This window comes from Gigantopelta aegis, chromosome 3 (assembly GCF_016097555.1).
Source record: "Gigantopelta aegis isolate Gae_Host chromosome 3, Gae_host_genome, whole genome shotgun sequence".
Taxonomy (NCBI): domain Eukaryota; kingdom Metazoa; phylum Mollusca; class Gastropoda; order Neomphalida; family Peltospiridae; genus Gigantopelta; species Gigantopelta aegis.
The window spans coordinates 11,003,895-11,028,462 of record NC_054701.1 but is presented as its reverse complement, the minus strand read 5'-3'; the positions used below and the strand labels follow the sequence as shown (position 1 = coordinate 11,028,462).

At 35.8% G+C, this 24,568-nt stretch overlaps 1 protein-coding gene across 1 annotated transcript; it reads left to right on the top strand.

The window, feature by feature from the left end:
* The first annotated feature begins 356 nt into the window (after nucleotides 1–356).
* On the top strand, nucleotides 357–13,770 carry LOC121369467 (inositol polyphosphate 5-phosphatase K-like). The gene is made up of 12 exons (XM_041494571.1): nucleotides 357–679; nucleotides 1,833–1,937; nucleotides 3,518–3,611; nucleotides 4,107–4,223; nucleotides 4,729–4,836; nucleotides 5,603–5,670; nucleotides 6,038–6,149; nucleotides 8,068–8,177; nucleotides 8,856–9,018; nucleotides 9,502–9,639; nucleotides 11,560–11,727; nucleotides 12,315–13,770. Exons 1-12 carry the CDS (start codon nucleotides 648–650, stop codon nucleotides 12,321–12,323), a joined length of 1,224 nt encoding a protein of 407 aa, XP_041350505.1. The 5' UTR covers nucleotides 357–647; the 3' UTR covers nucleotides 12,324–13,770.
* Nucleotides 13,771–24,568: the final 10,798 nt, after the last annotated feature.

The following is a 24,568-nucleotide window of genomic DNA, read 5'->3' as shown; positions in this document are numbered from 1 at the left end:
ATCGAATTTCTCACAAGTATTATATACATGTAGTAGATGTTTACACATTTGTATTCTCTAGATGGGTATGCAAAATGTAAAATATACGCAATAGCTTATACGGTACGATCTGCGATATGTAGGTAATTATATATGCGCTATAACTACTGTCCAACTGTCCAACTGTGTGCAAATCATAAGCAGTGTTTTGCTTTACATTTAAATGGTACAAAATTTGAGAATTAATATTCCACATTGGGTAATATGCAATACAAAAATATTACAGAAAGTGGAGGAATTTAAAAAGAAAAGAATACGAAGAAGATGTGGCTCGTCAGTCAGGGTAAAACACACCGGAAGAAAACGGAACCCATATTTTGATGACGTTTTTCTCAGTGACCTACTGCTTTAGTTTTGATTTAGATCTCGGTTACTAGCAAAATGCCATAATCTGCTGACCGTAACAACTCATTGCCGTTTGATGTTCCTAATTTTAGTTGGTAGATTACGTTCATAATAAATAATGGCTCCTGTAATTGTGAGCTGAAATGGTTGAACTTGACAGAAGTGTTTTTAATAGTTTTCATGACATAATCCATCTGTCACCGTGATTCAGTTTCCACACCAGGTCCACATACAACACTGAAGTGTAAGATACTGTGCAAAAGATGTCGAAGACTAGTCAGTCAAAGTGTATCAGGTATTTCCAGTTTGTCAAAATCATCCAGATTTCAGCCTTCACTACAACAACAAATAAATTTATGGTTAGCTTATTTATGCAGGCATTACCGATTATATTAATTCAAAATTGAATTTGGTTCCGTAATCACGGTAATGATCTTGTTTGATGTGATGTTTATGCAGTGTTCTCGCTGCTCCATTTAAGTGAGGTGGACCGGCCCGCTATTGCATTTTGCTGCCCTCTTTTATATTTCTGTGCCCCTGTTTATTTTACAGCACCCTACTATATTTGGAAAAATATCCGCCCGGTCCCCCCTTCACCTAACCCTAACCCTAACCCTAACCTTAACTCCAACCCTAACCCCAACCCTAGCCCTAACCCCAGCCATAACCCCAACCCTAACCCCAACCTTAACCCTAATCCTCAACCCTAACTAAAAATAATAATGGAGGGGACCGGGCGGATATTATACCCTATATTTTACAGCACCTATCTCCACTATTTCCAAATGCAAAATGTTTCCCACATAATTTTTTTTAATCATTTTGCATACTGGACATCAAAGGAAACAAGCTGTGGTGTGTACGAATAAAAAAACCTAACGAAAAACGTCTGTAGCTTACGACACATCACGGTTATCATAACATAATTTAACAATATTAAGGTATTTTGTCCCATACCTGTATCCATTTGTATGTTTGATACATACAATAAAAGTTATATTTTATTTGAGCCAAAAAACGTAAAGCAACAAAAAAGAAGAAGAGGGAATGCTTGGTTGATATTACAACTACCAGATATCGTTGTGTGTTGGTCAGCTTTGTGTAAAGACATACTCCTTATTTTGCCTCTCAGTATTTGGTACAAAAAAGTTAGTACGAAATACAAGCCCACTCTTCTTTTATGTACCGTTAGTTGAACCGATGTTGTCAGTCTGTTTTGCTGAATTGATCAAAGTTTTAATATTACTATTTTAATAAAGATTTCATGACGTATGAAAAAACAATAATGTGGGATCAAAAAATTCTGTTCATTTTATTTCCATCTTAATCGAATGAATCGATCGCTTTGATATTGCCAGCTGAAAAAAAAAGGTTTGTTTTTGTAAAGGTGGTGTATATATATTTGGCACTCAAGATAAATGATTTTAATGGTTGTACCTTTTACTCAGGTTGTTCCTCTGCTCTTGGAATGTAGGATCTTCAAAGCCAGTGTCAAGTTTTGTTGATGCTTTGAACTTGGATAGCAATGATCTTCCAGAGCTTTATGCTCTCGGGTATGTGAAATGTAACTGGAATGTTACCTTAAATTAGCTCTTCATGTATCAGGATGATATGCCTTCTTGAATTTATACAGTTTGAACTTTCTACCTGTTCAAATGATGTTATATAATTTATTCACAATTAGAACCATATAATATATATTGTATATAATATAAACTTACGATCAAAAGAAAGTATACCAATTATTTTTTCAAAATATTAAAAACAACACAAAACACAAGTTGATGCAAATGTTATATTTTTAAAGTATAATAATTTGGTGATAAATAAATAAGAGTATACTCAATAAAACCCATAAAATGATAATATCACAGTTCACAACAGCACTAGGGGTGAAATGTGCGATTTCATAAAGGACCGCTCATAATGAAGGTGAATAAATTTGACCACAAAGAACATGTTTCAATGTATGTCCACCATATGCAAGTATGGACCCGACGTCGGACAGATTTCCGTCAATGACAATACGGTCTGTTCACTGTTGGCCACAGATACCGCCCCAAACCATCACAGATCCACCACCAAACAGTTCAGTTTCCTGAACACAGCACGGAGCTGTTCTCTCTCCTGCACGTCGGTATATCCGAGTCCTGCCATCAGCCCTGAATAACTGGAACCTGCTCTCATCAGAAAAGAGTACACATTGCCAGTTCAGATGTTGCCAATGTTGAAACTGATGTGCCCAATGTAAACGTTGAAGTCGATGTTGCCTCGTCAATGTCATCCCTCTGAATGGTCGATAGGCCCTGATACCATGCTGTCATAGTCGACGATGTACAGTGTGACGACTGATGACATGTCCAAGGCCAGTTGCTGCAGATGACGTCATAGTGAGGAATCTGTTACGTAAGTGTAAGATGCGGAGATGGCAGTCCTCGTTGGCTGTTGTGACGCAGGGTCTTCCACTTCATGGTCTGTCTGCAGTCCTGCCAGTCGCCCTGTAACGCTGTATCAACCTGGTGATCGTCAATTTTGTGCAATTCAGGATTCTTGCCACATGGCATCACTCGCACCCACCTGCACCATACCAATAGCTCTTTCTCTTTCTTCAGCAATTAGCCGTGCCATGTTCTCTGGTGTTTTACTGTTGACTGAGGCATGTTCTAAGCAATGGCACCCTTTTTTACACCCTTATGTGCACGAGTATCATGTTTCTTGTGCAGTATAAATTTGATGAATAAACCCATTTTGCACATGCGGCATCTCCCAAACGCAGCAATGTTTGACTATTCGTCATTGATTGCATTATAACGAACAATACTGGAACCTATCTCACCTTTCATGAACGTGTATTGTGTTTATTTATCATAAAAATAATTGGTATACTTTCTTTTGGTAGTCAGTTTATTAAATTTTGTAATTTTCATGGATGTTAATCATCTGCCTCTTGATGTTTCACAATCATAGAATCCTGTGTAAAATTTGTATATGTTGTGAGATTGTATTTAAAAATTGCAATTTGTCCATTCATGCATTCATTCATCTTCTTCCACCCACCATACTTGTATTTTGATACATTTATAAAGTAACTGCAGTTTTCTTGAGTGAATAATTAATGTTTATTTTCCTTAAGACTACAAGAAGTTGATGCTTACGATTTACGTGTCGATGAACATGCATGGTCAAAGGCTCTCTTGAAGGACCTTGGTGCTAAAGGTTATGTACGGGTGAGATCAATGTTTTCATTATTTCGTTCACCATCATTAATAAGTTAGGATTGTTTATTGCCCTTGTGTAATAGTTAATAGTGGTGGTAATAATACAGTTGCAAGAGTACTTCATAACGGTTGTTATATTGTATTTTATTAGTCCCTAGCCGGTCCAACCGGAGGAGACTATAGATTTGTCTGTCCGTTCATCTGTCCCACATATATTTTTCCAGATATTTTTTTCACAATGCCTTCAGATATTCAGCTGAATTTATTTGTATAGCTTTATCATGTTCTGTTACAGATGCAGTTTGACTTTCATTTTGACAGAGTTATGGCCCTTGAACTTGGGAGATACAAAAAAATGTGGGTCTGGTAGGGGACATGTATTGCTTTAGCTGTACTGCCAGAATGATTGTTATATTGAGCTTAGATAAATAGTTTTCAAAATAATTAAAGTTGTTTTGATTGTGGATTTAAAAAGTGTGTGATTTCCATTATTTTCATTCCCAGATAAAAGTGCGAAGATTACAAGGATTGATGACTTTTGTGTTCGTCAAAAGATCCATTCTTCCTTTTGTGTCAAGTATTGAATCTGAAGCAACGAGGACAGGTTTTGGTGGCTTGTGGGTAGGTTTTTGTGTTTTTAGTGTATATTTTCATGGTTTTATGCATGTAGAATTTAATGATAATATGACTGCATTAATTTATAATTGTCCATTTGATGAGGTGACTATAATCATCAAACAGATTTTTCAAAAAGACATATTGAGGCACTTACCTGATTTAAAAGTGTTTAGTTTTATTACTGACTTATTTTTGTGTTGAGTGCTCTATCACAAATTGTTTAAAGTTAAAGATAATACAATGTAGTTCCCCAGTTACACACGTTGCATTTTGAACTACAACAAACACCAGAATCGCTAGAAATAATTTGATTGATAATTTAATAACATGTTAATCGATATGTATGCCGTGTAATTTCATTGTGTAAGTAATAATAGCCAATTAATATTTGATAACACCTATTTACCTATGGTCAGCCTTTAAAGTGATTCTTCGGTGGAATGTGTGGCCATGACTCGGGTAATACAGTAAGTTAACGTCAGTTTTAGGTTCTTGTCTTTGATTTCAGGGTAACAAAGGAGGCGTCAGTATTCGGCTTGATGTGTTTGATGTGAATCTAATCATTGTCAACTCGCACCTTGCAGCTCATCAAAACAATGTCGCTGAAAGAATGACTGTACGTTTTAACTCATTTCACTTTCTTCTTAACTATTGTTTGTTTACTTGTTAACATTTCATGATATTTAAATGGAGCGGTTGTAAATTTCAGCTTCTACTGGTGGCATTGGGTTTCTTCATTCACAGACTTGAGTTTTTTGCCATTTGGTAGACACTTAACAGTTCATTGTTTAAAACGTGTTGGGAGATTTTATTACACATTCATTTCTCTGTTTAGTTTAAAGGCCATATTGTCACAGACCACTGACCTATTAAATGGCCTAACAAAGGATTACCTGAACAAAAATATATTTGATTTCCCCCTAAATGTATTTTATTCAAACATCTACGTAACCACCATACTTCACTTATTAATGATATTTTGTGAAAATAATTGAATTATGGCAATGGTCCATAATTAAAAACTAAAACTGCCAAGAGGATTGACATGGATTTCACTCCATCGTGGTTCAATGAAAGTGATGTGATACATGTTGCTAGATTTGGTTTTCAAAAATAATGTAATTTTCATTTATTATCCATTTTTAGAGAAATACGGTCCTTAAATCCGTGACAGTATGCCTTTAATGTAAGTAAGAGTCGAATTTATAGATTTAAATTCTATGTTCAAATAGTGATAATCAATATGTTGGGATGTCATAGACAAAGCTTAATAGTGTTTGGTTTGTTTTGGTGTTTTACTTGTAGGCGTTTCCACAATATGTTCATATTTTGTTGTGTATTCTTTCATTCCACATAATTAAGTCTTCAAATTTGTGTTTCAGGATTTTGACAGTATATTAGATGATCAAAGGTTCCGAGATGAAGATGTTGAAAACATTTTAGACCATGAGTATGTAATGCATATAAACACCTTTTATATGAATGGCCATTAGTTAAAGTTAAAAGTTTATTTTATTTAAACAACACTAGAGCACATTGATTTATCAATCATCGGCTATTTGATGTCAAACATGTCGTGTTGGAAGAAACCCACTACATTTTTCCATTAGTAGCAAGGGGTCTTTTATTTACACCAATCCACAGACAGGATAACACATATCACGACCTTATATATTCCAGTCATGGTGCACTGGCTGGAACAAGAAATAGTTTTGGATTTTGAGTAGTAATATTTTGAAGAAAAAAAGCAACATGATTTCTGGACTTCAGTCTTAATAGTTGTTAAATTAATTATTTCCTATAACTTGTTCTTTCAGTTACGTGTTTTGGATGGGCGATCTCAATTTCCGACTCGATGACCTTAGCAGAGATGAGATCCTAAAACATGTATCAGAGAAACAATTTGATAAGCTTCTCGAAAATGACCAGGTATAGTGCTGTTAAAAAAAGAGGTGAAATAATTAAGAAACTGGTATTCTGTGTTAGTAGTAATTTTGACAGAGTATGAATTAATTCTAACCCCCATCAGAGCAGTACACATACATGCAGTTTAGATCTACAAATATACAGGTAATGGCCTCGGTGGTGTAGTGGTTTAGCCATTGGACTTAAGGCTGATGGGTATTGGGTTCACATCTCTGTACCAGCTCCCACCTAGAGTGAGTTTAATGACTTAATGGGTAGGTGTTAGGTCATTTTTCTAACTTCTTTCCCACTAACCCACTGTCCTGGTCAGACAGCCCAGATAGCTACTGTATGTGTCCAGGATAGCATGCTTGAACCTTAATTGGATATAAACACGAAAATAAGTTGAAATGAAATGAAACGTGCACACATTATAGATGACGTTTACTTCCTTAGCTTCTGTTGATAATGTGTAGGATACAAGACATGCTGTTATTGTTACTATGAAGTTTTAGCTTCATGTGTAGATTAATGAAACATGCACACATTATAGATGATGTTTACTTCCTTAGCTTCTGTTGATAATGTGTAGGACACAAGACATGCTGTTATTGTTACTATGAAGTTTTATGAAGTTTTAGCTTCATGTGTAGATTAATGAAACATGCACACATTATAGATGATGTTTACTTCCTTAGCTTCTGTTGATAATGTGTAGGACACAAGACATGCTGTTATTGTTACTATGAAGTTTTAGCTTCATGTGTAGATTAATGAAACATGCACACATTATAGATGACGTTTAGTTCCTTAGCTTCTGTTAATAATGTGTAGGACACAAGACATGCTGTTATTGTTACTATGAAGTTTTAGCTTCATGTGTAGATTAATGCAGATCTTGTAGCTAACCTTTGTAAGGGTACAAGAGTTTGTCAGTTAAAAGTGTAGGCAAATACAGACACCAGGCATTGAAATAAGAATAGTAACTCATTCACAGGGGTGCAATAAATTATAAGTCTGGTGTCCTATAGGTTATGACCTATTTATGAAGTGTACGGTTCCCATTTTTAGACCTTTATAAACATGTTGGTTCTTTGTTATTTATTCATTTCACTGTTCTCTTGGACTTGTGCATATAATTTATATCAAAATTTAGGTAGTACTGTTTTTGTTCAGAGCTTTGGTGGATAATGAAGTACCATTCTCGACTTTCTTGACACATAGTAACCTCCTGGTGACCTGACCGGCTGTTATAGACTTATTTCAATGTCTGATACACCATAGCCACTCTTTGTAACAGTATTTATTCATACAGACCAGTGTTCCCATAGACAGGTTTATGCAGTACATAAAATTAGTTTTATGGATGGTAAACCGGCCTCAGTGGCACAGTGGTTAAGCCATCGGACTACATGCTGGTAGGTACAGGTTCGCAGCCCGGTACCGGCTCCAACCCAGAGCGAGTTCTTAAGGGCTCAATGAGTAGGTGTAAGGCCACTACACTCTCTTCTCTCTCACCAACTAACTAATAACTGGACAGACATCCCAGAGAGCTGAGGTGTGTGCCCAGGACAGCGTTCTTGAACCTTAATTGGATTTAATCACGAAAATAAGTTGAAATGAAATGATGGATGATCACTGGCTTGGATGGTTGATGGTGACACAATGAAGAGATCATGGTCTCAAACCAAGACAGTGACTCCTCTTTAACTAATCACTAGCAACTAACCATTAACTCATGGACTGCCCATATAAATGAGGAGACATGTGTCCAGGACTATATGCTTATACTTAATCCTTAACTAGATATAAGCACAAAAAAGGGTGGGGTGGGTGGATTTTGCATAAAGAACAAGTTTTAAATAATAAAATTGGTCAATATATGTGCAACTGCCAGTTAACAACTACAATATGATTACTTAATTTTTTGTTTGTTTTTAAGCTTATCAAGTGTTGCAAACAGAAGTTAATGTTTGAGGACTTCCATGAAGGTGAAATAACATTCCCTCCTACCTACAAGTTTGATGTGGGAACAGATGACTACGATACAAGGTGGGTTAAGAAAACTATTTGCAGCTTGTTATATACAAAATATCTTATTGATTTCAAAACTTTAAACTGACCTCACTAGTACTGCAAATATCCTACAGTTAATACTGATTGACTGTGAACTTGCTGTGTTTACGATAATGACAATTAGTGCATTTCATAGCAATAGTACAAGTCACATCTGAACAAATCAGTTGTCTGGTTGTAACACCAGAGTCATCTAGCTTTTATGAAAATAGTATGATGTGGAAATATTTTTGGAAAAATCTACAAGTTCTTTGTTACCATTCATAAATATTGCCATGTTACGGTCCTTGTTCTGCATTCATTCTTACCTAAGGCAATTGTTTCTTCTTGTTTTCCCTTTTTGTTTTTTCCTCAGTGCCTAACCTTCAACTCCTCTCAAGCCTCTAACTTGACTCATTTTTACCTGATCCTCATCATACTATTTCAATCCCATTTGTTTGTTTGTTTATTTATTTATTTATATATTTTTTATTATTATATATTTTTTAATTATTATTATTTTTAAAAATTATTATTTTTATTTATTTATTTATTATTATTATTTTTTATTATTATTTATTTTTTTTTATTTTTTTTTTTTATTTATTTATGTATGTATTTCTTAGTTTATTTATTTATTATTTCTTAGTTTATTTTAATGTCTGGTCATTGCAGTCCCAAGCAGCGACTCCCGGCATGGTGTGACCGGATTCTGTGGCACGTCTATGATTCCAGTTACGACACCGTGCATCTTGCCGTGAAGCCGCTTGGTTACACCAGTCACTCCGCGTACCAGATCAGTGACCACAAACCAGTGACAGCCACCTTTGAGATTAATGTGAGTCATTGTCTGGGCTTTATTGTGTATCCCTCGGAGCACTAGCTAAACAAAAATCCAGACTTGTTTTCTAATTCAAGTTAAATGGTGTAGCCCAGTGGTAAAGTGCTTGCCTGATGCATGGATGGACTGGGATCGATCCCCATCTGTGGACTCATTCCAGCCAGTGCACCACAATTGGTATATCAAAGGCTGTGGTATATGCCATCCTGTCTGTGCATATAAACGATCCCTTGATACTAATGGGACAATATATTAAGCAGGAAGCAAGTAAAAATGCTACACACTATCTTCAGCATATGGCTAGTACATTTCATCTCAAACTGCAGTCTAGGGTTAAAGAACAAAATTATTTCATGAGTAACATAAACATAAATTTGAAATAAAATGCCATGGAATCTCATGGATATATCACTATAAATATAAAGTATTATGAATGGTTTGAACCCTGATTTCATCTGAAATTACGTTCTGATTTTGCAGGTGTTTTCAACTCCAGTTGAGTCGCACATAGTTTTCCATTCTCCGAGTAAGATCTCTGCTGGTGTTGATATGGTCGTCAAATACTCGGTGAATCATTACAGTAAGGCCTCCACATCAGACTGGATCGGTCTGTACAAGGTAAGTGTGCCTCAGTTTGTTGATATGGTCATCAGATACTTGGTGAATCATTACAGTAAGGCCTCCTCATCCGACTGGATCGGTCTGTACAAGGTAAGTGTGCCTCAGTTTGTTGATATGGTCATCAAATACTTGGTGAATCATTACAGTAAGGCCTCCTCATCCGACTGGATCGGTCTGTACAAGGTAAGTGTGCCTCAGTTTGTTGATATGGTCATCAAATACTTGGTGAATCATTACAGTAAGGCCTCCTCATCCGACTGGATCGGTCTGTACAAGGTAAATGTGCCTCAGTTTGTTGATATGGTCATCAAATACTTGGTGAATCATTACAGTACGGCCTCCTCATCCGACTGGATCGGTCTGTACAAGGTAAGTGTGCCTCAGTTTGTTGATATGGTCATCAAATACTTGGTGAATCATTACAGTAAGGCCTCCTCATCCGACTGGATCGGTCTGTACAAGGTAAGTGTGCCTCAGTTTGTTGATATGGTCATCAAATACTTGGTGAATCATTACAGTACGGCCTCCTCATCCGATTGGATCGGTCTGTACAAGGTAAGTGTGCCTCATTTTGTTGATATGGTCATAAAGAAACTTGGTGAATCATTACTTGGTGAATCGGTCTTACAGTAACATTGAATCGGTCTGTACAAGGTAAGTGTGCCTCAGTTTGTTGATATGGTCATCAGATACTTGGTGAATCATTACAGTAAGGCCTCCTCATCCGACTGGATCGGTCTGTACAAGGTAAGTGTGCCTCAGTTTGTATGATACTCTAAACATGAGGGGGTGGAAATCAGTTCAGTCGGTAGAGCACTCACTTGAGGTGCTTGCGTTGTAGGATCGAATCACCTCAGAGGCTTCTTCCCCCATCCCAACCAGTGCACCATGACTGGTATATCAAAGGCTGTGGTGTGTGCTGTCCTGTCTGTAGGAAAGTGCATATAAAAGAACCCTACTAATAGAAAAATGTAGCTGGTTTCCTCTCTTAAGATCAATTAATTAGCTATTGGATGTCAAACATTTGGTAATTTATGTGCTGTAGTTGTATCGTTAAAGAAAAAACCTTTTAACTTAACATGAATCGGCTGAATATTAGGTCCTCAGCGTGATCCGCTTTAGAAAGGTTTCACTGTATATACCAAAAATAAAGCTGGATTACAACAGTTAATATCAGAGAAGAGTGATTTGTAATACTAAATGTTTTCTATCAGATAAATATCTTTCATACCATAATAAAAGGTTCCCCATTTCAACAGTTTCCAATTCATGGATTAGACCTGTATGCCAAACTACATGTAGATCAAATGTTTTACTAATGTCACAAAAGATAGCTCTAACTTGTTTGCAATTGTCCATAAACTGACAAATATAATGGCATAAATCTAAAAGCTGGTGAAGTGTTGAATCTTCTTGAATAAAATTAGATTGAAATTTTATTAACTAGAATATAATAAAGATGTAATATTTGAATGAGGGGCGGGATTTAGCTCAGTCGGTTGAGTGCTTCTTGAGGTGCTTGTGTCGTAGGATCGAATCACCTCAGTGGATCCATTCAGCTAATTGGGGTTTTTTCTATTCCAACCAGTGCATCACAACTGGTCAAAGGCTGTGGTATGTGCTTTCCTGTCTGTGGGAAAGTGCATATAAACAATCCCATGCTGCATTAGGAAAAATGTAGCAGGTTTCCTCATGACTATGTGTTAGAATTACCAAATGTTTGACATCCAATAGCGGATGATTAATTAATCAATGTGCTCCATTGGTGTCGTTAAACAAAACAAACTATTATTATTTGAATGATGTCCCTTTGTATTCTCATAACCCGACTGATAGATATCACAGTTTTCAGTTAGTAAAATGGTATATCTTAACACTACATTGAATTAATATTAACTAATAAGTATTTTTTTGCAGTCTGATTTCTCAAGTTTCCGAGACTACATTACATATGTATGGGCCGTAGACGACGCAGAGAAAAAGGTGACGATCAAAGGCAGCTATTTGAGAGTGAAGCCTGGAGAGTATTATCTGTGTTACCTCACAAGAAAATACTCACTGCTAGGAATGAGTGAGCCCTTTAGGGTATGTGTATATTTGTTGGTCTTGAATTAAGGCAAAGACGTTGCAACTACCCATTAACGGTTATGATTAATGTAGTCTAACTGCCACAGGTTTCTTGTTTCATGTAAGATTACATGGATATTTTATTCAGAGAAAATCCCATAGTATATGTGCTGTCCTACCTGCGGGAAAGAGCAGGTTTCCTGTGAAGATTATGTGTCAGAATTACAAAATGTTTGACATCCAACAGCCGATGATTAAGTAATAAATTGGTTTTAATGGTGTCGTTAAACAAAACAAACTTTAACTTACAGTGTCTTATCCTAGTGTTGTGAATTGGTTGGAAATCCATCGTCGATCATCAGTTAGAATCGGTTTGTACTAACCAATCAACTTTCATTTACACAATCAGTTAGAATAAACATTTAAGAAGGATTTCAATTATAAGGACTACTTCTAATTTCACAGGAATAATTTCACCTTCCTATGCTCTTGATCACATCAGTAGAGCCAAACCGATCAATTTTCGATTATAATCAATCATTGGAAAATCACAATTTCATCCTTTTGATTTTTTAAACTTTATTGTTTTATGTGTTGTTTTTCAGATTGATTAAGTGGTTTTCACCAAATGACGAAAGAAATCCATTTCTTATTTTGAGTGTATCGGCCAAGACTTAGTCTACCACCATCATGACGGTAACATCAGAGTTCAGATGAGCATTCTACCACTGGCCCATAATCCACACCAACAGTAACAAAAGACAATTGTCTTTTAGTGGCATAGTGAGAGTGTGTGGCAAGGCATAATTTTCACTCTCCATTAAAATACATTTCTCTGAAAACCAAACAGATTTTCCCTAGGAATATTCTTCTGATGATTTACTTGACACTACATGTAATAGTTTATGACAAGTATAACAAGCAACAAAAATTAATAAGTCGTGGTCTTATTGAATAAGCAAAATGTTGGTAAATGGGCTATTAGAATTTTTTCTGATCTTTGAAATATTTCATGATCTTTGGAAAAAACTGACAATATTAGAACATTATATATATGTATACATATATATATATATATTAAGAAACTAATTAAATATTTTGTGTTCATAATCACTAATAATAATTTTAAATACTGAGAATGAAATTGTATGAATTTTTACTATTGGTTTGATGTATATCCTGGTAAGAATGTGTTTTATCTGTTTATCTGTTAGTTGTTTTTATGGGATTGACATTAGTTATTTTAATTTCATTTTGTTACGGTAGTCCAATTAAACTTAAATTGAATATCATTTCAGGACGAAGCATTGAATTTGGGGATTTATTTTTAAAATTAGGATTTTGCTACAATTGTAAAAATGATGTCTTTCAGATATTTGGGAATTCCATCTCATAATAATAATCTTACACTTTCGACCCAAAATCTGGGATTTGTAGATGTATGGAATCCTGCTAAATTCACAACCTGTATTATACATTGTAGAACTGGTTGCCTTAATTAATGTAGACTGGAAAATCAGCAAAATATATTTTTACTAAATTTACATAAATTTACATTTATTCCTTTTTGTATGTATGCATTTCTATTTTGTGTTTTTAGGGATTTTTTTCTGATTTACATCTTGCACAGTAGCCACAAATCAAACAGAAAGCTATATTTGGAATGTTTTTATTATGTTTTTAACCAAACACAGTGTGACTGAGGTCAAACATCCATTTGTACATGATCCATTTCTGTCTGTTTATGCATGAACTAAACATGCACATATCAGTTCAGGGATGGAAATAGGAAGTAAAATATGACCTGCTGTTACTTTTTAAAATAGCAGTCAAAAGAAATTAGTCCTGCTAAGAACAAACAGCTTGGGATGAGGAGAGGGTTTAAGAATATTGTGTGAAAAATTAAGTTTAAGAGCATTATGGAGTTAAATTATAATGACAAGCTAAATAGCAGATGAGATAATCATACATACATACCTCTCACTGTTTCTCTTTCTGTCTCTCTCTCTCTCTGTCTCTGTCTCTACCGGCCTCGGTGGCGTCGTGGCAGGCCATCGGTCTACAGGCTGGTAGGTACTGGGTTCGGATCCCAGTCGAGGCATGGGATTTTTAATCCAGATACCGACTCCGAACCCTGAGTGAGTGCTCCGCAAGGCTCAGTGGGTAGGTGTAAACCACTTGCACCGACCAGTGATCCATAACTGGTTCAACAAAGGCCATGGTTTGTGCTGTCCTGCCTGTGGGAAGTGCAAATAAAAGATCCCTTGCTGCTAATTGGAAGAGTAGCCCATGTAGTGGCGACAGCGGGTTTCCTCTCAAAATCTGTGTGGTCCTTAACCATATGTCTGATGCCATATAACCGTAAATAAAATGTGTTGAGTGCGTCGTTAAATAAAACATTTCTTTCTTTCTCTCTCTCTCTCTCTCTCTCTCTCTCTCTCTCGATCTCGATCTTGAAAAAGGACCTGTGATGTTTGCATGATTTAAAAATAGACTGCTTTCGCAGGCTGCTATTTGGAGCCCTGCAGTGACCATTGTGCATTATGGCTTCCAGTTGTCTACACGGCTATATGAAGGCAACATGTCTGCAACTACATGACATATATTGGTGGAGCATTGCTATTTTCTTTTTATAGCTGGTATTGTCATCAAACAAAGAAGATATCAAAATGCCAAAGAATAGGTTCTGTGTCCATGAAAAAATGCTCACAGATGTATTTCAGCGTATTCTCTAGTTATATATTCAAGTTTTCACTGATGCAGAGACAGACATGGACGATGGATTACGTACAAATGGATGCCTGGCCTTATAAGGAATAATACAACATTGCATAAACAAAACTGCCAATCAAATTAATAATAATAATTATCCATAAATCAAAATTTAAACATGAAATGGATCAGCTTATTTGTCGCCATGCTTCAATAGATAGTTACTCTCAGACTGTTGTGATATTTGTTTTTATCCTCCAACCACTGTTTCTATTGGCCAATTATGATGACTGATTAAAGCAAAGTCATAAACATATTGTCCAGTTCAGTCTTATTATTTTATTATAATTATTATAAAATTCACTACATTTTATTATGGTACTGTAATGTCAAGCCTCTCAGCTGATATATATTATGTCACAAGAAGGAATGCATACAGTGCATACATATATTATGTCACAAGAAGGAATGCATACAGTGCATACATATATTATCTGAAGTCACCATGACATAATCAAGAGGTAGCAATGGTTGTCTACCTCCTAAACCACGAGACCAATTAACCAATGAAAAAGAGTGCATTACCATCTAGGGACTTACACTAGTAAGTGCTTTTTATAGCATGGCTTTCTGGCACCTTACTACTGGTTGATTGAACTTAAACCAACATCAAAAGGTGTTTGTTGAATTTAGCAATACCACAGGTACTAAATATACAGTGCAATGTATTTATTTATATATATGTATTAATTTTGTATGGCATAATTTTAAAGAGATTGACCTCAGTTTACTATCATTGTTAAATATTTCCGACTATAGTATAGACTTTTTCACAACTGTAAATTGCATATGTGATATGTTTTCTTGTTTAGAATGTCAGTGTCTGTATATACAGTGTGTTTCTTGTCGTCATAATATTTGTAGTTATCATCAAAATAATTTATAGATAAAAAAATATATATTTATGAGGAAATACAATGACCTTTAGGCAGGGTTTCTAGATATGGTAGCCCCACTTCCACGGCTAGTGATATTCAATGTTAGGCTGGTAAATAACTACTATTACTATGCCCAACGGCTAGTGATATTCAGCGTTAGGCTGGTAAATAACTACTATTACTATGCCCAACGGCTAGTGATATTCAATGTTAGGCTGGTAAATAACTACTATTACTATGCCCAACGGCTAGTGATATTCAATGTTAGGCTGGTAAATAACTACTATTACTATGCCCAACGGCTAGTGAAAAAAAGAAAGAATCAACTTTTGCAGTTAAGCCTATATGAATATCATGACCCCCCCCCCCCCCCCCCCCCCCCCCCAATTTTAGTGTTTTTAATCTCTATCTCCCTCTTTAGGTAACATATCTGATTATAACTATTATTTAGTAAAATTATATTAACTTAATGTAAAGTAGGGCTAGTTAATTTTTAATCGTGGCTAGTAAATTAAAAAAATCACTGATCCCATGGCTAGTGGATTAAAAAAAAATCCTAGAAGCAATGCTTTAAGATGATCTGAAATATATTGAATATACAAATGGTGATATTCTAAATAAGGGAATGTATGTGCTTGTTACCCACCTGACCTCCCTGTTTCCATTCTCTGGAAAGATGGGAGTCAAGTGACCAGAACTGGAAGCAGAGGACTCATTGGATGATTTTAAGCCATCCTATTGGCTGTTGGGATGTTTGGACCAGTCTACTAACATAAGGGAAAGATTCCATTTGTTTGAGGTCAGGTTAAATATTCATAAAAAGAGAAAATGATGCACATTTTCACCAATTTTAATTGTACTTATTAAAAAGCCTCTGCTGGTTTAACATGTCAACAATGACCATAACCTCTGGTCTGTTTCTTTAATAACACATAAACCACAGTTGTTAAATACTAACATGTCAACAGTGACAGTAACCTCTGGTCTGTTTCTTTAATAACACATAAACCACAGTTGTTAGTTACTTTTTGTCTTTGATGGCATTATCTCAAAACTTTTACCAGATATTTTTCACTCTTTGTTCAGTTAAAATCAAAATCTTTATTATCTATATTGATACATGTATTTTCAATAGTGTAATTTTCAGTGATAAATAGAGGACCCTTTTCATTTGCGACTGATCAAATATTTTGGATGACAATATTATGAGCGGAGTGTGAACTGCCTAGTCTAGTGTGAAAACATTGATTTCGTTTTAGTTTTATTTGTTATAATTAGAAGGGCTTGATTAAGCCAATCTTAAGAAAAAGTTTTGTTTGCTGTAATCAAAATGACTCATGAACATTGTTATAGATTAAATTTTAAAAGATTTGTTTAAATACTTCTCTTTTTTTCAATATGTACATGTATATAATGTAAAACAAATAATAAAAAATAAACAGTATCCAGAAATCTACCACTAAAATGGTGGCATGGGTTACAGCCCAATCAGATTATGCTTGAGTTTAATGTGGCAGATCATATCAGTGTAAAGATTTTTGAGAACAAATAAAAAATATTGAACTATATAACCATACACAAAAAATCCCCTTTTCGTTTTTAACAAAGCTGATTAATTAAGGTTAGTAGTTCCACAGATTTTGTCAGTAGACAATTTATTTATATTTTTAATATATTTTCTGCTGTAGAAAATTGTGTAGTGTGTTTTTGTTTAAAAGTTTGTTTGTTTGTTTTAAGCAGTTTGACGATAGAAATACAATATTAAGAGGTACCAGTAAGGAATTACAATTAAAGATCTACTGAGTTACAGTAATGACTTGTCATTTATCTGTATCAAAGGCAATTGTGTCAATAATAAATAATAAAATTCATATCGAGAAGATGTTGGAGTCATTACAGACCTGGGAGTACTGACAGAATGTTCGAGAACCGACCACCAACAAGCATACCAGTGAATTAGATCTTAGGGCCATTCCAGAATTAATCACAGAGGGTGTTCAAGAGACACTGTTTTTTTAATATACCCACCACCATCAAAACTGAATTTAACCATGTGAGATCTACAGTAGCAAGTCTGCAGCATGGCTCTAAGTGGGGGGGGGGGGGGGGGGGGGGGGGGGACCTCCTTAAAATCTGTGAAATCACCTCTGCTTTATAATCACTGAAGCCCAATGTTGTTAACCACATGTTACATTTAGCAAGCTTTCTGCCAAAAAATAAGTTGAGGGTACATAATAAAAATATATCAGATCTTAAATGTCCCTACTAGGTGGTTTATGAATTTGAAATGAAATTGGACACTGCATTTCATGTTCAATGACACATTTTAAACAACAGTTCTCTTACTATAATCTTTCTAAAAAAAATTAATAAAAATGTATGCATTAATTTCCAAGATTTTAGCGTACATTATTTTACCCTTCGTGCCCTCTGACAGAAAGCACCAAGGATTTCAAATTTCATGGGAAACACTTTTTCGATTCTGTGCCTTGTGATTATGGGAACACATGGGAAACTGTTTAAAAATAATAATTATATAAACAAATTATATATTATTTTTGTTGAATAGTCGTACTCTATATAATAATCATTGGAAACGAAATTTCGGTTCCGTGAATTTATCGACACAGTACCAGAAATGATTGTTTCTGTGAAATATAAGGGCATGGGCACCATAACATAACAAACTATTTCATCATCTTTGTGTATAAATGGTCACCAACATCACTGCCGGATATCCCTGGGTTTCACAGTGTTAACCCGTATACCCATTTGGGAAAAGCTGCATATGGCAAACCCATTGGACATTAAGTAATAATTACAGTGCCTCCCACACACCACCCCCTCTTGATCAATTCTGGAATAGCCCTTAGTGGCCACTCTGCATTGGATCTCTCTGCTAATATGAGCAATGTCATTATTTATTCTAGAAAAGAGAGGAAAGGAATGTTTGTTTTAATGGCACTTAAGCTGCTGATTTCTTAAGACAGGAGGAAGGGATCTAGTCATACAGCAAAGTTTATGTATGGTATCAATTAATTTGTAATTATTTATTACAGATAAAATAAAAATATATGGCACTTGTAATTATGATACTTAACCTTTAAGCTTCAACATATTAGAAAAAGTTGGGTTGTTTTGTTTAACGTCACCACTAGAGCGCATTGATGTATTAATCATCGGCTATTGGATGTCAAACATTTGGCAATTCTGACATATAGTCTTAGAGAGGAAACCCGCTACATTAGTAGCAAGGGATCTTTTATATACACCTTCCAACAGACAGGATATCACATACCATGGCCTTTGATATACCAGTTGTGTTGCACTGCCTGGAATGAGAAATAGCTGAAGGGTCCACTAATGAGGATCGATCCTAGACCGACTGTGCATTATGTGAACGCTTTACCACTGGGCATAGGCGTATGGGCTCTCATGTGTGTGTGTGTGTGGGGGGGGGGGGGGCAAGGTGGCTTTGGCCCGAATTAAAAGAAAATGCCTGAATCTAGATAACAACATTTATTCATATTAGCATTTTCACCAAACACCTATATAGGGATGCAAACAAATCGGTACGCATTTTTACATGGATTACAACTCATTTTGAGGGTAGAATGATGGAAATACATGGTAAAAATGTCTCAGGTTAGCACATTTTGCCTGAATATTTGTTTAATTTTTGCCTGAATTTGAGGTTTTGCTCCAGCACTAGGGGGACAGTTGCATCCCCTGCCCCCCCCCCCCACCCCCTCTCTCTTACACTTATGCCCCAATTTACAAAGGTCTTTGAGGCTCTATTAGACAACAAAGCACCCTCTTTGCAAGTCTTTTAGCATTGCACTGCGAGATCACAAAGTAGCGGGAGTTTAGTAAATTAGGCCCCTGGGTTACATGCCACACCTTCAACATTTAGAAGTGACCGTTTGTGACAGCCAAAAATGGACATGGACAGATCACACAAACTATTATAGCGTTGATTAACGGTAAAATCAAGGTTGACTCGTACCAATTCAATAACCATAGAATACCAAAATCAGTTTGTGTTTAAATACACTATACATTTTGTGACTGTGACCCATAAATATCAGACTACCAGAGTACATCAAAGTATTGTGCCAAAATGGTGTTCATGGCTCATTTTCGGTATAACCAGATGTTTAACAACACCCGGTCGCACATAATGCTTTTTTTTACAAAACAGTTCCAAGCACAAACTATTGGTTGTCCCAAAAGTGGAACATTTTTGCCCATTGTTTTTACAACTAACAGACTATTATAACCAACACAGGACTTGTTAGTTATTCTCTATCAAAATTCGGTTTTATTAAATTCGACCAGGATAATAAATAGTATAGAGCTGGGCGTTATTGAAATTTCACACTTCTGTTTTTTGGGGGAACATTGACTTACTTCGGCTATGGTATTGATCAGTGTGATAAACCATATTGAGTGGTATTTTCGGTATACTTGGCTTTAAATGCATGGCCTGACTTTTAAGTCTCACCCACTAATTTCATCTTTATAAAATTAAATTCCATATACTCGGCGGTATTGAAATTTCATTTGAGACTTATTATATAGTATTTGTTATTTGATTTTCTCCCATAGGTTTAAAGTGACAGATTAGTCTTTTAAACACTACGGCATATTTTTCAGTATTGGAGCCATTTTTTAAGACTGAAATAGGACATTATTTTATTTCAATGTTTAGAAATTTCAATTCCGTAATTCCAAAGTGTTTCTCTGTACAGTAAATCTGTATTGACATGATACCGATACCGAACAGTATATATATGGTATAACGCCCAACTCTAAATGAGTTACCAGTTATTATAAAATTTATGACCCTAGTGAAATACTTTTTAAATGCCGTAAGCTTTAGTGAATGACAGAGAAAAAAAAAATTCATGAGGAACATAATTTGATTATGACTGATACCAAGTTTGTTATTCTATTTGTTACCTCAGCTTTTGAGATCTAAAAACCATGTACATGTGTATATGTATATATAGAAATGATGTAAACAACTGTACACCGTCACTATTCTGAGTATTGTTATAACTCTGTATTTTATTCACAATTTCAATTAATTGTAAAAAAAACAAATGTTCTATTTATTCTGTTAAAGAAATCTGTATTAAATTGTATTAACGTAACATTGTATTAAAAAGTTTAACAATGAAAATTGAGAGAATTATGTGACATAATTGTGTATTTGCCTAATCATAATGACATCATACATTGTATATACTAGTAGTAGCTACTGACAAGGTTTGTAGGTGTCAGATCATCCAATAATATTGTGTTTCATCAATGTATGATAATTTGTCAGTAAGAAACTTATGATATTTATTTCCCTGGTTATGAATGCCCACTGAGGGCATTTTTATAAATATTTTAATGCCAATAAGCAGATACGGGAAAGTAAAGGTAAAATATACTTTATTTAACGACACCTCAGCATAATTTGAATGTGTGGTCTTTATTGTACATGTATATTAAAAAACAATCTGAGACTTTCCATTAAAAAACAAACAAAATTGATTTGTGAGCTGTAGAAATGTATCAGACAATTTTTTTGGTTTTTTTCATGCTACAGGCTACAGGTTAAAAAAACTTGTTTTGGACCCCACCCCCAAACCGACCACTCATCCATCCCCCCTTCCATATGCAATGTGCATTTCTATTTGAATATGTGGTTTCTACCTGTCTTGTTTTTGTTATGTATTTGGGTTTTTTGACAGAATATCATGATTGATAATTACTTGGATGGTATTCTTGTACAGAATTCCATGTTTGTTTACAGAATATGATGATGATAAAAACAGTAATTCTTCAGTGATGGTCATGAGCCTTTTTTTATCTTGTAACCACCATTTCTATTGACAGAATATGATGATGGATAAAAACAGTAATATCCTGTAAAATGACACCATGATGTTTCTTTTTTATCCTGAAACCACCGTTTCTATTGACAGAATATGATGACGGATAAAGCAAAGTGATAGATGTATCCCGCTACTAGTAGTATATGACTCTGACGTCACAGTGACGTCACACGCATAGCTACGTTACAAAATTGCTCATTTGACCTCTAGATCATTGTACAATGTGGCTGAAATAACAGAAATAATAGCTTTTCCCCTTAATTTTTATGGTTTGCAGGATAAAAATAATAACTAGTTAATAATGTCAGAACCTCTAGGAATTTCCCATTCTTACCTTCACAGGATAAAGCAGATATCCGATGTCATTAACTAGTTATTCTCTATGTATCTGTAATTTGTGATGTGAAAGTCAAACGGAACTCAAAGGCTTGAAATTCATCTTGTTGAATGGGAAGCAATCTCTTCTTCTGACATTTTAATCTGGAAGCAAATGCTACAAAATGACTGTACCGATATAAACTTTACTCTAACTTTATGAAAACATTTTTTTTTAAAGTTATTTGGTTTTGTTTAATGATACTACCTGGAGCACATTGATTTATTAATCATCGTCTACTGGATGTGAAAAATGTGGTAATTCTGACATATAGTCTTAGAGAGAAAAGCCCGATACATTTTACCATTAGTAACAGGGATCATTTATATGCACCATCCCACGGAGGGGCGGGATGTAGCCTAGTGGTAAAGTGTTCTCTTGATGTGCGGTAGGTATAGGATCAATCCCCGTCGGTGGACCCATTGGGCTATTTCTCATTCCAGCCAATGCTCCACAACTGGTGTAACAAAGGCCGTGGTATGTACTAGCCTGTCTGTGGGATGCTGCATATAAAAGATCCCTTGTTGCTGATCGAAAAGAGTAGCCCATGAAGTGGTGACAGCGGGTTTCCTCTCTCAATATCTGTATGGTCCTTAATCATATCTGACGCCATATAACCATAAATAAAATGTGTTGAGTGTGTTGTTAAATAAAACATTTCCTTCCTTCCATCTCAGAGATGATAACACATACCATGGCCTTTGATATACCAGTTGTGGTGCATTGGTTTGAAGAAGAAATAGCCCAATGGGCTCAACAGGGATCTATCCTAAATGAACTGCACATCAGTCGAGTGCTTTACAACTGGGCTATGACCCACTCCTAATATCTAATCTAATTCTGTGTTATTCAATATCAACATGACACTAATTTCTTAATTTGAAAAGTGGAAAGCAAAAGCTGGTTGTGAACCTGGGACCTAATTCACTAAACTCTCGTAACCTTGCGATCTCGCAATGCATTGCTATAAGGTTTGTAAACAGAATGCTTTGTTCTCTAGCAGAGCCTAAGAGAGCTTTATGAATTAGATCCCTGATTATTACAAAGCATATTGTGTGTTTTAAGTGGCAGTTGCCTCGTGGCTCCTGTTCGTTTCTAGTCTTGCACCCAGTACAGTGAAACCTGTCTAAACCAGATCATGCTGGAGACCTAATATTTATCTGGTTTAGAAAGGATCCGATGTTTTGAGGTTCACGTTATAGAATTTAGAAAAATTGGGACCATGAAAGTTGGCCCGTTTTGCTGGATTTTGGTTTGTTCACCATCCAGTAGACAGGTTTCACTGTATATTTATCATACTAGGCTGCCATTAAACACTTAATAGTAGTCATAATAATAGCTGTTGATGCATGGTATTGTGGTCTATTAGAGTACGCCGTGCGGCCCAATACCTCTGACTTCAGCACTCGAGGTTTCTGTCAGGGTTACCTCACCCTTAGTCCTTATCAGTCTAGCCTCTAACCATTGACCAGTCCAGGTTGGGTGTCCGTAACAGAAGCCAAAGCTCCTGCTGGCATAGCTCTCTGGATCACTGAGACATACAAGACCCCCCCCCCCCCCCCCACCACCACCACCACCACATCATGGAATGGACTATGAAGGGGAAAACATTTATTCATTCATTCAGTTTAATAAGATGCCTTTCTGTTTTACAAGTCACCTGGTACTTGTATAATATACTAAACAAAATTAATTAAGGGTCAATAGACACTTGGTAAAAAAAAAAAAAAAAAGTTTTCTTTAACGACGTACTCAACACGTTTTATTTACGGTTATATGGCGTCAGACATATGGTTACGGACCACACAGATTTTGAGAGGAAACCTGCTGTCGCCACATAGGCTACTCTTTTACAACAGGCAGCAAGGGATCTTTTATTTGCGCTTCCCACAGGCAGGATAGCACAAACCATGGCCTTTGTTAAACCAGTTATGGATCACTGGTCGGTGCAAATGGTTTACACCTACCCATTGAGCCTTGCGAAGCACTCACTCAGGGTCATTGTTTGAGTAAATTCTAACCAGAGATGCACACAAAAATACAAGCTTTGTAAAAACAGAAACATTTACTAGTACTGTATCTTGTACCATATAACTGTATATATTTGTATATATAGGAAAAATGTGGAAATATAAACTGGCATTTGATTTATTTTGGGGGCGGGATTTAGCTCAGTTGGTTGAGAGCTCGTTTGAGGTGCTTGCGTCGCAGGATCGAACCACCTCGATGGATCCATTTAACTGACTGGGTTTTTTCTTGTTCCAACCAGTGCACCACAACTGGACAAAGGCCGTGGTCTGTGCTTTCCTGTCTGTGTGAAAATGCATATAAAAGATTCCTTGCTGCATTAGGAGAAATGTAGTGGGTTTCCTCTAATGACTACGAGTCAGAATTACCAAATATTTGACATCCAATAGCCGATGATTACCGGTAATTAATTAATGTGCTCCAGTGGTGTTGTTGAACAAAAACACACTTTTAAAAAAAAAAAAATTTGAGAGGTGTGATCTAGTCCAGTGGTAAGGTGATCGCCTAATATACAGTCGGTGTAGGATCGATTCCCATCAGTGGGCCTATTGGGCTATTTCTCGTTCCAGCCAGTGCTCCACGACTGGTACATGTATATCAAATGCCATGGTATGTGCTATCCTGTCTTGTGGGATGATGCATATAAATGTAGTGGGTTTCCTCTCTAAAACTAGTTTTTCAAATTTATCAAATGTTTGACATCGAATAGTAATCCATGGGCCAGATACCAAAACCCTCTATCCCCCACCCCCCACTTAGGGATTTTTGGAGACAAGTATTTTTAGATACTTCATTATATATGAATTTAATAAATCAATGTGCTCTAGTGGTGTCATTAAAACAAACTTTAACTTAATTAATTTTGTTGAGTATATTACAAATAAAGTAATTCCATTAATGAATATGTCACAACACAG